This window comes from Pan troglodytes, chromosome 20 (genome assembly GCF_028858775.2).
Source record: "Pan troglodytes isolate AG18354 chromosome 20, NHGRI_mPanTro3-v2.0_pri, whole genome shotgun sequence".
Taxonomy (NCBI): Eukaryota; Metazoa; Chordata; class Mammalia; order Primates; family Hominidae; genus Pan; species Pan troglodytes.
The window spans coordinates 2,726,170-2,740,259 of NC_072418.2; the positions used below are offsets into that span (position 1 = coordinate 2,726,170).

General features: G+C 58.8%; 1 protein-coding gene across 2 annotated transcripts in view; it reads right to left on the reverse strand.

Annotated features, from left to right (window-relative positions):
• SHC2 (SHC adaptor protein 2) overlaps positions 1 to 14,090 on the reverse strand; it is a 48,958-nt gene extending 34,868 nt beyond the window's left edge. Inside the window, exon 1 of one of the 2 annotated variants that reach the window (XM_054673894.2) lies at positions 13,615 to 14,090. In XM_054673894.2, coding sequence (XP_054529869.1) covers positions 13,615 to 14,073 — 459 coding nt within the window. In that variant the 5' untranslated portion in view covers positions 14,074 to 14,090. The remainder of the gene's footprint in view (positions 1 to 13,614) is intronic. The other variant, XM_024351907.2, reaches the window with a different exon arrangement.

Below are 14,090 nucleotides of genomic sequence, written 5' to 3' on the forward strand. Positions count from 1 at the left end.
GGACGGCTGAGGGCAGGCGATAGGTTTCCATTTAGCCTGACGGGAGCGCCCTGGAACTAGACACGGGTGAGGGTCGCACAGCCGTGTGGCTGCACTAAATACACCGCCCTGCACAGTTTAAACAGTTGGGATTAGGGTATGCGAATTATATCTGCTTTTTCAAAAATTTGCATGAGAGCCGGGCACAATGGCTCACGCCTGCAATCCCAGCACTTTGGGAGGCTGAGGCAGGTGGATCACCTGAGGTCAGGAGTTCAAGACCAGCCTGACCAACATGGTGAAACCCCGTCTCTACTAAAAATACAAGATTAGCTGGGCATGTTGGCTTATGCCTGTAATCCCAGCTACTCGGGAGGCTGAGGCAGGAGAATCACTTGAACCTGGGAAGCGGAGGTTGCGGTGAGCCGAGATCGCACCACTGCACTCCAGCCTGGGTGACAAGAACAAAACTCCATCTAAAAAAAATTTAAAAATTATATGAGAAAAAGAGGAAACTTCACACTGCAACCATAACTCCCTGGTTTTCCATTAAAATAAATATATTAATAAAATGAAAAGTGTCCATTCACACAAGAACCCTAAGGTTTTGCTAAAACCAGTGCATGAAGGTTTGCTGGGAGCTGGGATCCAGGATGTCTGCACAGTGTCAACATCTGTCTCCCCAGATCACGTTCCAGGGAAGGAAGACCGGATGCCGGGGCCAGGGCTGGGGAGGCCGCAGGCAGCGCTGGGCTGGAAACGTGCACGGCCTGGCCTGCGAGTGGCTCCCGGGGCGTGCACTGCGACGTCCCCATGCACCTGAGTCCCAGTTCCACGAGTCCCCGCAGATCTTCCTCATTATAAGGGAAACAAACAGAGCTTTACCGGGGAGAAACGTCACCTTCACCAAGTACATTCATTTCCCAGGGCTGCCGTGAGGAAAGGCCACACCTGGGGGCCACGGGAGCGGATCCTCTGCACGTCCCGGAGCCGGGAGTCTGAGGTCAGGCTGCGGGCAGGGCCTCGCTCCCTCTGAAGCCCCGGGGGAGGGTCCTTCCTGCCTCTTCCAGCTTCTGGGGGCTCCCGGCGTCCCTGGCTTGTGGCCGTGTTAACTCCATCTCTGCCTCCTCCACACAGCTGTCTCCTTCTGTGCAGACTTCCCTCTTCTTAGAGGACACACGAGCCATTGCATTTAGGCCCCACCCTATTCCAGTAACTCCAGCATGGCCTCATCGTAACTAACCACGTCTGCAAAGGCCCTTTTCCAAATAAGGACGTGACTTTTGGGGAACACCGTTCGCCCCAGGACACTAGGTGATCAAAGTCTCCAGCACCAGTATCAGGACAAACCAGCACCCGGGGGGCGTCCTGACACGAAGAGCTGGGAAAACACAGCACCCCTCCGTGCGTCCTGCCAAAAACACAACCTCGACTCAACTGCAGGCAAACACCAGGCACACACAAACTGAGGGACGGCAGCCCAGCAGCCAGTGTGCACTCTTCAACACTACTGGCTCCATGGATCCCAGGATGGAACAACTGTGAGGCTAAAGGTGGTTAAAGAGACAGGACGGACGGGGCAAGTGGCTCACGCCTCTAATCCCAGCACTGTGGGAGGCCGAGGCGGACAGACGGCTTGAGCTCAGGAGTTCAAGACCAGCCTGGGCAACATGGTGAAACCCCGTCTCTACAAAAAAAAATACAAAAAGTAGCCAGCCATGGTGGTGCACACCTGTAATCCCAGCTACTCGGGAGGCTGAGGCAGGAGAATCGCTTGAATGCAGGAGGTGGAGGTTGCCGTGAGCCAAGATGGTGCCACTGCACTCCAGCCTGGGCGAAAGAGCCAGACTCTGTCTCTAAAAAAATAAAATAAAAAAAATTAAAGTTAGCTGGGCGTGGTGGCACACAGCTGTGGTCCCAGCAGCCTGGGAGGTCTCAGCAGGAGGCTGAGGTGCAAGGATCGCTTGAACCCAGGAGGCGGAGGTTGCAGTGAGCTGAGATGGCGCCATTGCTCTCCAGCCTGGATGATCCAGAGCGAGATCCTGTTTCAAAAAAAGAAAAAAAAAGGCAGGATGGCTAAATGCAATGTGGGATGGGAAAATAAAGGTTGCTCTGACACCGTTGGGAAAACTGGTCACATTTGAAAACACACTGAAAATGTGATCGCAGGATTGTAACGGTACATTTCCTGACTTTGTTAATCATACCACCGCTACGCTGGAGAAAATCCTTGTCCTTAGAGTATATACCCTAGCGTGTTTGAGGGAAGAGGGGTATCACGGCTGCAGACTTTCCCAATTGTTCATCAGTAATAACGACAGTAATAATAAGAATTTATACAGTGGGAGGCTAAGGTAGGAGAATCGCTTGAACCCAGGAGGCGGAGGTTGCGATGAGCCGAGAGTGCGCCATTGCACTCCAGCCTGGGCAACGAGAGCAAAACCGTGTCTCAATAATGATAATAATAATAATTTATACAGACAGAATAAATGAGGCAAGATGTTAATAATCGGCCAATCTAGGTGAATGACACACGGGAACTCTTTGTACTAGTCTTCTTTGGAACTTTTCGTCTCGATAGAATTCCAAACTTACAAAAGCTCTACGTAGTCTACTGTTCTTGTTTCTTTGATCTAAGGTTGAAACTATTTAAAGGCAAATTTCTTTGACACCCTGCGCCACGCTGACCAGTGCCGCCCTCCGCCCCTGGCCAGGAGGACGCCCCTCCCACTGGCCACAGCCCCCGTCAGTGCCCCCGGCCATGGCTTTCCACAGGGGCGAGGGGTGCGTGCTGCCCTGGGGGCGCCGCGGAAACGTGGGGCCCTGTTGGCCATCATCGCGAGGCTGGGCAGCTGGCGCTACAGGAGGGGGGCACTCACAATGACGCCAAACTGTCCCCAGGGCCTCGGAGCTTCCTCCGGGCATCGTGTGGGGAAAGCCTTCCATGACTGCCACACGCCTCCAACCTAACTCCACGTGGCCCATGACGCGAGAGAGTGGCGCGTTTTCGTGTGCTTGCTTTTTTATTGTGGTAAAACACACATAACATAAAATTTAGAGTTTTGACTGTCTTTAAGCGCACGGTTCAGTGGCACTCAGCGCATTCCCGTGGCTGTGCAGCCACCACCACCGTCTCTCCAGAACGTCCTCATCTTCCCAAACTCAAACTGACCCCACGAAACACTTACTCCCCGTCCCCTCCCCAGCCCCATCCTACTTTCTGTCTCTGTGAATCTGATGGCTCTGGGGACCTCTGATGGGTGGAATTGCACAAAGCTTGTCCTTCTGTGTCTGGAGTCTCTCACCGAGTGAGACATCCTCAAGGTCCGTCCGTGCCGTGGCCTGGGTCAGAGCCTCATTCTTTTTCTTGGCCACGTCGTATTTCAGCGTGTGGATGGCCACACTGTGTTGATCGACTCATGCCTGGGTCACAGCCTCGTTTCTTTCCTTGGCCGCATCATATTGTCATACTTCAGCATGTGGATGGCCACGCCGTGGCCACATCATATTTCAGCGTGTGGATGGCCACGCCGTGGCCACGTCATATTTCAGCGTGTGGATGGCCATACCATAGCCACATCATATTTCAGCGTGTGGATGGCCACGCCATGGCTGTGCCGTATTTCAGCGTGTGGATGGCCACGCCGTGGCCACATCATATTTCAGTGTGTGGATGGCCACGCCGTGGCCACGTCATATTTCAGCATGTGGATGGCCACACCGTGGCCACGTCGTATTTCAGCGTGTGGATGGCCATACCATAGCCACGTCATATTTCAGTGCATGGATGGCCACGCCGTGGCTGTGCTGTATTTCAGCATGTGGATGGCCACGCCGTGGCTGTGCCGTATTTCAGCATGTGGATGGCCACGCCGTGGCCACGTCGTATTTCAGCATGTGGATGGCCATGCTGTGTTGATCCACTCATCCATCAACAGACACCTGGACTGTTTCCACCTTTGGGCTGCTGGGAGTTATGCTGCTGTGGCCGTGAGTGTACAAACATCCCCTCAAGTCCCTGCTCTCCATTTCTGGGAGGTATATATCCAAGAAGTGAAATTGGTGGATCATAAGGTAATTCTCTTTAACTTTTTGGCATTTTTTGTTTGTTTTGAGACATAGTCTCACTCTGTCGCCCAGGCTGGAGTGCAGTGGCGTGATCTCGGCTCACTGCAACCTCCACCTCTTGGGTTCAAGTGATTCTCCTGCCTCAGCCTCCCGAGTAGCTTGGATTACAGTTGCCTGCCATCACACCCAGCCAATTTTTGTATTTTTAGTAGAGACAGGATTTCACCATGTTGACAGGCTGGTCTCGAACTCCTGACCACAGGTAATCAGCCCGCCTCAGCCTCCCAAAGTGCTGGGATTACAGGCATGAGCCTCCGTGCCTGGCAGCATCGTTTTAATACAAGTTGGACTAAAACAGTTGTTCACTATTTTAGAAGCCACATCGTCCGTGTGACTCCAGCCGTGGTGTCGGAGCTGCAGAATGGCAGCCTGCATCTGCCCCGTCTGTGGCTGTCACAGGAATGGTGGCCTTTGTGGCGGCCTCTGTGCTTCCCGGAGAGTGGACCCTGCACATTTACAGGCTGAAACATATTTCGAGTTACTAGGAATCCCCATCATTGCGTTTCTCCGTTTCACTGTGGTTGGGGCATCGTACTGACTTGGGGGGAATGCCTGTGTAGGTGTGTGTTTCTCCGTTTCATTGAGGTTGGGGCATCGTACTGACTTGGGGGGAATTCCTGCATAGGTGTGCGTTCCTCCGTTTCATTGAGGTTGGGGCATCGTACTGACTTGGGGGAGCTCCTGCGTAGGTGTGCGTTTCTCCGTTTCATTGAGGTTGGGGCATCGTACTGACTTGGGGGAGTTCCTGCGTAGGTGTGCGTTTCTCCGTTTCATTGAGGTTGGGGCATCGTACTGACTTGGGGGAGTTCCTGCGTAGGTGTGCGTTTCTCCGTTTCATTGAGGTTGGGGCATCGTACTGACTTGGGGGAGTTCCTGCGTAGGTGTGCGTTTCTCCGTTTCATTGAGGTTGGGGCATCGTACTGACTTGGGGGAGTTCCTGCGTAGGTGTGCGTTTCTCCGTTTCATTGAGGTTGGGGCATCGTACTGACTTGGGGGAGTTCCTGCGTAGGTGTGCGTTTCTCCATTTCACTGAGGTTGGGGCATCGTACTGACTTGGGGGAGTTCCTGCGTAGGTGTGTGTTTCTCCGTTTCATTGAGGTTGGGGCATTGTACTGACTTGGGGGAGTTCCTGCGTAGGTGTGTGTTTCTCCGTTTCACTGCGGTTGGGGCATCGTACTGACTTGGGGGAGTTCCTGCGTAGGTGTGCGTTTCTCCGTTTCATTGAGGTTGGGGCATCGTACTGACTTGGGGGAGTTCCTGCGTAGGTGTGCGTTTCTCCGTTTCATTGAGGTTGGGGCATCATACTGACTTGGGGGAGTTCCTGCGTAGGTGTGTGTTTCTCCGTTTCACTGCGGTTGGGGCATCGTACTGACTTGGGGGAGTTCCTGCGTAGGTGTGCGTTTCTCCGTTTCATTGAGGTTGGGGCATCGTACTGACTTGGGGGAGTTCCTGCGTAGGTGTGTGTTTCTCCGTTTCACTGCAGTTGGGGCATCGTACTGACTTGGGGGGAGTTCCTGCGTAGGTGTGCGTTTCTCCGTTTCACTGCAGTTGGGGCATCGTACTGACTTGGGGGAGTTCCTGCGTAGGTGTGTGTTTCTCCGTTTCATTGAGGTTGTGGCATCGTACTGACTTGGGGGAGTTCCTGCATAGGTGTGCGTTTCTCCGTTTCATTGAGGTTGGGGCATCGTACTGACTTGGGGGAGTTCCTGCGTAGGTGTGCGTTTCTCCGTTTCATTGAGGTTGGGGCATCGTACTGACTTGGGGGAGTTCCTGCGTAGGTGTGCGTTTCTCCGTTTCATTGAGGTTGGGGCATCGTACTGACTTGGGGGAGTTCCTGCGTAGGTGTGCGTTTCTCCGTTTCACTGCGGTTGGGGCATCGTACTGACTTGGGGGAGTTCCTGCGTAGGTGTGTGTTTCTCCGTTTCATTGAGGTTGTGGCATCGTACTGACTTGGGGGAGTTCCTGCGTAGGTGTGCGTTTCTCCGTTTCATTGAGGTTGGGGCATCGTACTGACTTGGGGGAGTTCCTGCGTAGGTGTGCGTTTCTCCGTTTCATTGAGTTTGGGGCATCGTACTGACTTGGGGGAGCTCCTGCGTAGCTGGGTGTTACAGGTGCACTTGGGTTTCATTTCAGGAGTGAAGAGTCACAGAATGCTTGCTATAAATAGTGGTAGTTGATCGGCAGGACGGCCACACGCAGCTTCAGCTGCTGGATCTCAGACCTGAGTGTTACTCAGAATCACCTGGAGGACTCACAAAACGCAGCTCTCCAAGCCCCCCAGAGTCTCTGACCCAGCAGGTCTGGGGTGGGGCTCGAGAATCAGCATTTGCAACAGGTTCCCAGATGCCGCTGGTCTTTAAGCCAGTTTGGTGGCCCCGTTCCCTTCCACAAGCGAAGGGTTTGCCATTTCCAGCCAATGGAGGAGGGAGAACGGCCGGAGTCTCTCACAAAGAGCTCCAGGAAGGGATGACCTCTGCTCCCAGTGGACATGGCCGGGTCCCAGCGACGTCAGGTGCTGTGGCCACCATTTTGTGACCCTGAAGGTCGCCAAGCCAGCGTGCCGAGGACGGCGGCACAGAAAGACGGGGGAGACTGTGGTCACACCGTCCTGAAAACGGCCCGATGTCATCTGGCCTTGGAAGCTGAGCAGGGTCTGGCCTGGTTGGTACCTGGATGGGAGAAGGACAGAAAGAACCCAGATATGGGTTATTTGTTCTCAGAAACAAAACCTGAGTTTTGTTTCTGAGGCAGGGTCTTGCTCTGTCACCCAGGCTGGAGGGCAGTGGCATGATCTTGGCTCACTGCGGCCTCGAATTCTCAGGCTCATGTGGTCCTCCTGCCTCAGCCTCCCACGTAGCTGGGACCACAGGTGTGCACCGCCCTGCCTGGCTAATGTTTTTTCTTTTTTGGTAGAGACAGGGTTTCACCAAGCTGCCCAGGCTGGTCTCAAACTCCTGGGCTCAAGTGATCCTGCCGCCTTGGTCTTCCAAAATGCTGGATTACAGGCGTGAGCCACCACGCCCGGCCAGAACCCAGATCTTTAGGGATGCTGTGGAGCCATGGGATTCATCCACCGTGTCAACTGGCCACACCTGACCCCTCGCCTTCAAGGAAAAGCTGCATTTGGAGCTGAACCATCTCCGTCACCCTCTCACAACTCCCTGCACCTCCCAGCATAAGGGACCCGCGATGCAGGAAGGATGAAGTGTCATTTTGCCGACCGTGTCCCAGTTTGCGTCCATCCCCCGCCGGGCCTGGGCTCCATGCACCTGGAGCAGAGCCAGACACACACAGGAAACTCTCCCTGAAGTGCTCACGAGGTGAGGTGCGTGAGGGCACCGCAGAGAGCAGGACGGCCTGACTCATGGGACTTCTGTGTATGGACGAGCCCAGCACCAAAATGGTACGTGTGGGAGAACACGGGGTCGGTGTCCACAGACCTTGGCACGAACTCTGGCCTCTCCAGGAGACAAGCTCTGTGTCTTTCTCAACAGAGACATCTTGCTCAGATCTACGCCTTCGGGTGAAGCCCAAAGATCAGGCGTAAAGATTCACCCAGACCGAGCTGTCCAGCACGGCAGCTGCTTGCTGCCTGCGGCCACTTGAGTTTAAAGTCAGGTAAAACTAAGCTGGCACTGCAATAGCACAGGCCACACCTCGAGGCCCAGCCGCCCATGTGACTCACGGCAGCCACACTGGACGGTGCAGACACGGACGGTTCTGCTGGGCAGTGCCGGGCTGGGCTCATGAGACCCATGGCAAAGTCGGCGGGGGATTCTCAGGAAAAATGTCCCCATTCACAAAAGGAGCCCCACAGAGACAGGGGACCCTGTTCTGCCGAACCAGAGCCACTGCCTTTCAGCCAGGGGAGGAACTGACCCAGCAGAGGCCCCAGGAAGGCAGTCGGTCTCCCGTGGCCGCCCTAACAGATCCCCACAAACGGGGCTTAAGACAACAGAAATGGGCCGGACGTGACGGCGCACACCTGTCATCCCAGCACTTTGGGAGGCGCAGGCGGGCGGATCACCTGAGGTCAGGAGTTCAAGACCAGCCTGGCCAACAGGATGAAACCCCGTCTCTACTAAAACTACAAACAAAATTAGCTGGGCTTGGTGGTGGGCACCTGTAGTCCCAGCTACTCGGGAGGCTGAGGCAGGAGAATCGCTTGAACCCGGGAGGCGGAGCTTGCGGTGAGCCGAGATTGCGCCTCTGCACCCCAGCCTCAGCAGCAAGAGGGAAACTCCGTCTCAAAAAAAAAAAAGACCATAGAAATGCTTCCTCACACAGGCCTGAGGGCCGGAAGCCCGTCCCCTCTGGAGGCAGCAGGGGAAGGCCCGTCCTGCCTCTCCCAGTGCTGGTGGTGGCCGGGGCTCCCCAGCATCCTTGGCCCATGGCCGCATCGCTCATCTCTGCCCCTCTCATCCTGTCCCGCGTCCTTCTCTCTGTGCCCTCACTCGGCTTCTCGTAAAGACGGCAGTCACCGAGTCAGGGTGACCTGAATCCAACGTGACCTTGTTTGATGACACCTGCAGAGAGCCTGTTCCACAGAAGGCCTCATTTTGGGGTTCCAGGTTGGCATGAATTTCGGTGAAATAACAATGACCTGGATCCGTGACAAAGTCACTAAGCTGCTGAATTAACCAACCCCAGAGCCGCCGACCCCGGGTTCTTCTCGCAGGAGACAATCAAGGTCCCTTTGGTGCCCAGCAGCTCCGAGTCAGGTCTGTGGTGACAGCCCTAAAGGCATCGCGAGTGCCGTGACCCAGGGAAGGGCTCTCGGGCAGCTCTTTGACCTGCTGTGCCTCAGCTGCCTCATCTATAAAATGGGTGGAAGTCGTAGGGTTGTGGGGAGAATGGAACCCAGGGCTCCTCGGAACTCAGCACCGCGCAGGACTCGGCGTGAGCCTCGGCGCCGGAGGTACTGCATTTGCACCGATGCTGCCCACGGCGCTCGGACGCGGGGCCCACGCCGCTGATTATCCGGCGTCCAACTTCTCTCCCACACACCGGGATCGCTGCAGGGTTCTGGGGGGTTCTGCGATGCCGGCTGAGTCGCCCGGCCCATCCACTCCCTCTTGCTGCTATCACCAACCACCACAAATTGAGTGGCTCCAAACAACGCGAGCTAATCCGCTTACGTGTAGGTCAGAAGTCTAAAATCAAGGTGTGGGCAGAGTTGGTTCCCAATCTGCTCCGCCTTTCCCAGCGTCCTGAGGGGCCCACATCCCTTGGCTGGGGGCCCCTTCCTCCTGGTTAGCAGCCACAGCGCAGCCTCTTCCGGTCTCTCTCTGACTCTCACCCCCTGCTGCGAGGACACCGGGCCCCCAAATCATCCCATCTCAGGGTTGCTCACTCGGTCCCACCTGCAGGTCCCCTGTCGCCGTGTGAGGGGCACCTTCGCAGAATCCGAGGGCTGGATGTGGACACGGGGCCGTTGCTGTGCCCCACACAGGTGCGTGCGTGACGAGTGCCCTCAGAATGTTCTCTCCGGCTCCCACAGGAGGATCCTCAGCCCCGGGTTCTGGTCCTGCTTTTCACTGCGTAACCTCAGACACAGCTCGGCCTCTCTGTGCCTCAGTTTCCCTCAGTGCACAGGGTCCCTCCAGTGTGGAAGAGCCCTGCGGGCCTGAGCCGCCGGCCGCAGCGCCCGGGTGATGGGGCTTGGCTATTCCCCTCCTTAACTCAAGCTTCCCTGTGACCAGGAGGGACCGGCTGTCCCTGTGCCTGCTGTGATGTAGGTGCTGGGGGACGGGGCTCCCGGGGGACAGTGCTGGGGGCTGAGGCCGGTCAGGCTCCCTGGGGCCAGGGCCCCTCGTCCATCAGCAACTCCTCCGGGCTCCAACACAGGCTCATTGTCCACTTTTCCCCTCACCTAGGTCCCCTTGCCTGGGCCACCGCCGTCCCTTGCAGCCTCCTCCCGGGTCTCTGCTGCCCTTCCAGACCCTCCTCCTCCCTCAGCAACACTTCCACACGGCCCCTGGAAGGGCTTTCAAAACTGCACACTCTGCGCCAACCCCTACTTAAAACCACCCCCACTCCTCACCACAGCCCACAGAGAGAGTCCCGCTCCCTCTCCATCAGCTCCAGTCTCATGGCTGTCCTTGCCGTGATGCACACGCACCAGGTCCGCTCCCCGCGTGGGGCCTTTGCACCTGCTGTGCCCCCCCTAGAACTCTGTCTGCAAACTCCACCGCGTCAGGCCTTTGCACCTGCACCTGCTGTGACCCGCCTAGAACTCTGTCTGCAATCCCCACCACGTGGGGCCTTTGCACCTGCTGTGCCCCTGCCTAGAACTCTGTCTGTAAACCCACCGCGTGGGGCCTTTGCACCTGCTGTGCCCCGCCCCTAGAACTCTGTCTGTAAACCCACCGCGTGGGGCCTTTGCACCTGCTGTGCCCCGCCTAGAACTCTGTCTGCAAACTCCACCACATCAGGCCTTTGCACCTGCACCTGCTGTGCCCCGACTAGAACTCTGTCTGCAAACCCCACCACATCAGGCCTTTGCACCTGCACCTGCTGTACCCCCCCTAGAACTCTGTCTGCAAACCCACCACGTCAGGCCTTTGCACCTGCACCTGCTGTGCCCCGTCTAGAACTATGTCTGCAAACCTCACCACATCAGGCCTTTGCACCTGCACCTGCTGTACCCCCCCAGAACTCTGTCTGCAAACCCACCACGTCAGGCCTTTGCACCTGCACCTGCTGTGCCCCGTCTAGAACTATGTCTGCAAACCCCACCGCATCGGGCCTTTGCACCTGCACCTGCTGTGCCCCGTCTAGAACTGTGTCTGAAAACCCCACGGCCGGGGTTTCCATGGCTCAGGTCTCAGCTTCAAGGTCGCCTCCTGGGAGGGGCAGCCGCCCAGCCTCCTGCTCTAATATCACACGATTTTAGCTCTGCAGAGCCCCTACCAGAACCTATTTCCTTATCTGTTTGTCCTCTTCTGATTGACTGTCTCTCCCACTGGAATCCAAGCTCCTTGAGAGCAGGAACGAGGTCTCTCATTGTCTACTCATCATCTGTGCCGGGCAGGGGAAGCGTATGCTAAATATTTCCTGCAGTGACGGAAAGCAGCAGTTATCCCCCAACATCCGGAGCCCCAACAACCCTGGCGCCTGAATTCTGAACATTCTAAATCCTACATCCACGGCCAATGGCCACACCTGACTGGTCCCGATGGATGTGGTGTGAAGGAAGCCCACGCGTCCTCCGTGGAACACGCCGGCCGTCGGCGTTAAACCTGTAGGACAAACTGCCGGGAGACGGCGAGGGCGGCCCGATGCCACCGGGGAAAACAGACCCAACCAGGCCTGGCATCTGCACAGACCCGGGGGAGGCGGAAGCGGGTCCCGGGGAGGCGGAAGCGGGTCTTGGGGAGGCGGAAGTGGGTCCCGGGGAGGCGGAAGTGGGTCCCGGGGAGGCGGAAGCGGGTCCTGGGGAGACGGAAGCCGGTCCCGGGGAGGCAGAAGGGGGTCTTGGGGAGGCGGAAGTAGGTTCCGGGGAGGCGGAAGCGGGTCTTGGGGAGGCGGAAGTGGGTCCCGGGGAGGCGGAAGCGGGTCTTGGGGAGGCGGAAGTGGGTTCCGGGGAGACAGAAGCGGGTTCCGGGGAGGCGGAAGCGGGTCCCGGGGAGGCGGAATCGGGTTCCAGGGAGGCGGAAGCAGGTCCTGGGGAGGCAGAAGCGGGTCTTGGGGAGGCGGAAGTGGGTCCCGGGGAGGCAGAAGCGGGTCTTGGGGAGGCGGAAGTGGGTTCCAGGGAGGCGGAAGCGGGTCCTGGGGAGGCAGAAGGGGGTCTTGGGGAGGCGGAAGTAGGTTCCGGGGAGGCGGAAGCGGGTCCTGGGGAGACGGAAGCCGGTCCCGGGGAGGCAGAAGGGGGTCTTGGGGAGGCGGAAGCGGGTCTTGGGGAGGCGGAAGAGGGTTCCGGGGAGGCGGAAGCGGGTCCTGGGGAGGCAGAAGCCGGTTGTACTGCGCAGGCCGAGCGCGCCTGGGGACCACACGTGGGGGAGTGAGGTTTCGCAGCCAGCTTCTGGGGGCTCCCACAGGCTTTGGTGGGCCCGGGCTTGAGGCCCCCACCTCTGCCTGTCTCCTAACGGCCCGCTCCTCTGTGCATCTGAGTCTAAAGTTCCTTCTCCTTACAGAGACCCCTGATCCAGCCAGGCCTCATCTTAACTAGATTACATCTGCAAGGACCCCGTTCCCGAATAAGGTCAGACTCCTACGGCACAGGAATTGTAGGGGGACCCTTCTCAACTCGGTGTAGGGGGAAGGACCCCACTGAACCCAGTGTAGGGGGAAGGACCCCACTGAACTCAGTGTAGGGGAAGGACCCCTCTCAACTCAGTGTAGGGGGAAGGACCCCACTGAAGCCAGCGTAGGGGGAAGGACCCCACTGAACCCAGTGTAGGGGGAAGGACCCCACTGAACTCAGTGTAGGGGAAGGACCCCTCTCAACTCAGTGTAGGGGGAAGGACCCCACTGAAGCCAGCATAGGGGGAAGGACCCCACTGAAGCCAGCGTAGGGGGAAGGACCCCACTGAAGCCAGAGTAGGGGGAAGGACCCCACTGAACTCAGCGTAGGGGGAAGGACCCCACTGAACTCAGTGTAAGGGGAAGGACCCTTCTCAACTCAGTGTAGAGGGAAGGACCCTACTGAACTCAGTGTCCAGAAAAGCAAAGACACAACCCAATGCAAACACAGGCTAATGTTCCTGGCCGCAGAGGCCGGGAGGAGCTGGGAGCACCCACCGGCAGTGGCGTGCGGGAGTGGCTGATCATCTTCCCAGACGCCGTAATGACTGCAGCTGTAGGACAGCTGCTCTCTCAGAAGACGGGGGACTATGCACGGTGCTGTCACCCCTGCAGGTGACTTCACACGGTTTACTATAAACCACAGAGAGGGGCAGACCCGTCAGCAGAAGGGAAGGTTACCCTCCTAGGTGGAGGCGTGCTGTGTCCAGGCGCCCGACTTCCCCGTGTGTTTGAAAAGGTTCATTTATCATAAGACCCAGGATAAATAAACAAAGGCCGCTTCTTTGGCCGCCCTGGAAGTCCCTGCAGCCTCCCATCTGGAATCCTGGGGTCTGTCCGGGCGCCAGCCCCTTTCCAAACAGCCCTTCCCGCACCCCCACCGCGGGCCAGCGTCTCGGGCCCCGTCTGTCATTCGTGAACAGCTGTCCAGGGGGCTCCGGTGGCAGAGACGCCCCGGCCGCTCGCCGCTCTCGGCATCGCCCGCCCAGTCCGAGTGGGGGGCGGTGCACTTGCGCATGCGCGCCCCTCCCCCGCCGCCCTCTCCCCGCCCCTCCCCACGTGACGCCGTGGGAACCCGGACCCCAGCGCCTCCGGGTGGGGGCAGCCGCCGGGCGCCGGCCGGAGATGGGGGTCCGGGGTGGCGGGAGAGCAGGAAGGATGGGGAGGGGACACCTGGCTCGCGGGGTCCGGGGGTCCCGGAGGAGAGGGTGGGGGAGGGGAGGCCGCCGCGAACGGGCTCCCGGCAGGGTGGGGGGGACTCACCCGCACGACGTAGGAGACCCCGGGCCCCAGAACCCTGGCGTCGGGGTGTAGCCAGCCGTGCGCGGGTTTGTGGATGAAGCTGCCCTTCCGGATCCACTCGGCGGCGGCGGCGGCGTCCCCGGACCCCGCCGCCCCCCGCGCGCCCCGCGACCCCCGCGACCCCGCGCCCCGACAGCGGCTGAGCGCGGGCAGGGGACAGGGCGCGGCGCAGCGGGGCTCGCAGGCGCCCAGGACGGCGGCCGCCAGCGCCGGGACGCCCCCCGGGCCCGCCGGCTCGGGTTGGGGGTCCGCGCCCCCCGAGGCCCCAGCCGCCCGCGCCGCCGCCGGGCCGCGGCCCAGGAAGCCGCCCGGGGCCGCGAACTTCCACTGCGGCATTCGGGGCAGCAACGCGCAGAAGGTGGTGGGCGCCTCGGGCTCGGGGGGCGCCGGGGGCGCGCGCCCGCCCGGACCCTGCGTCATGGCCGCGGCCGCCCGAC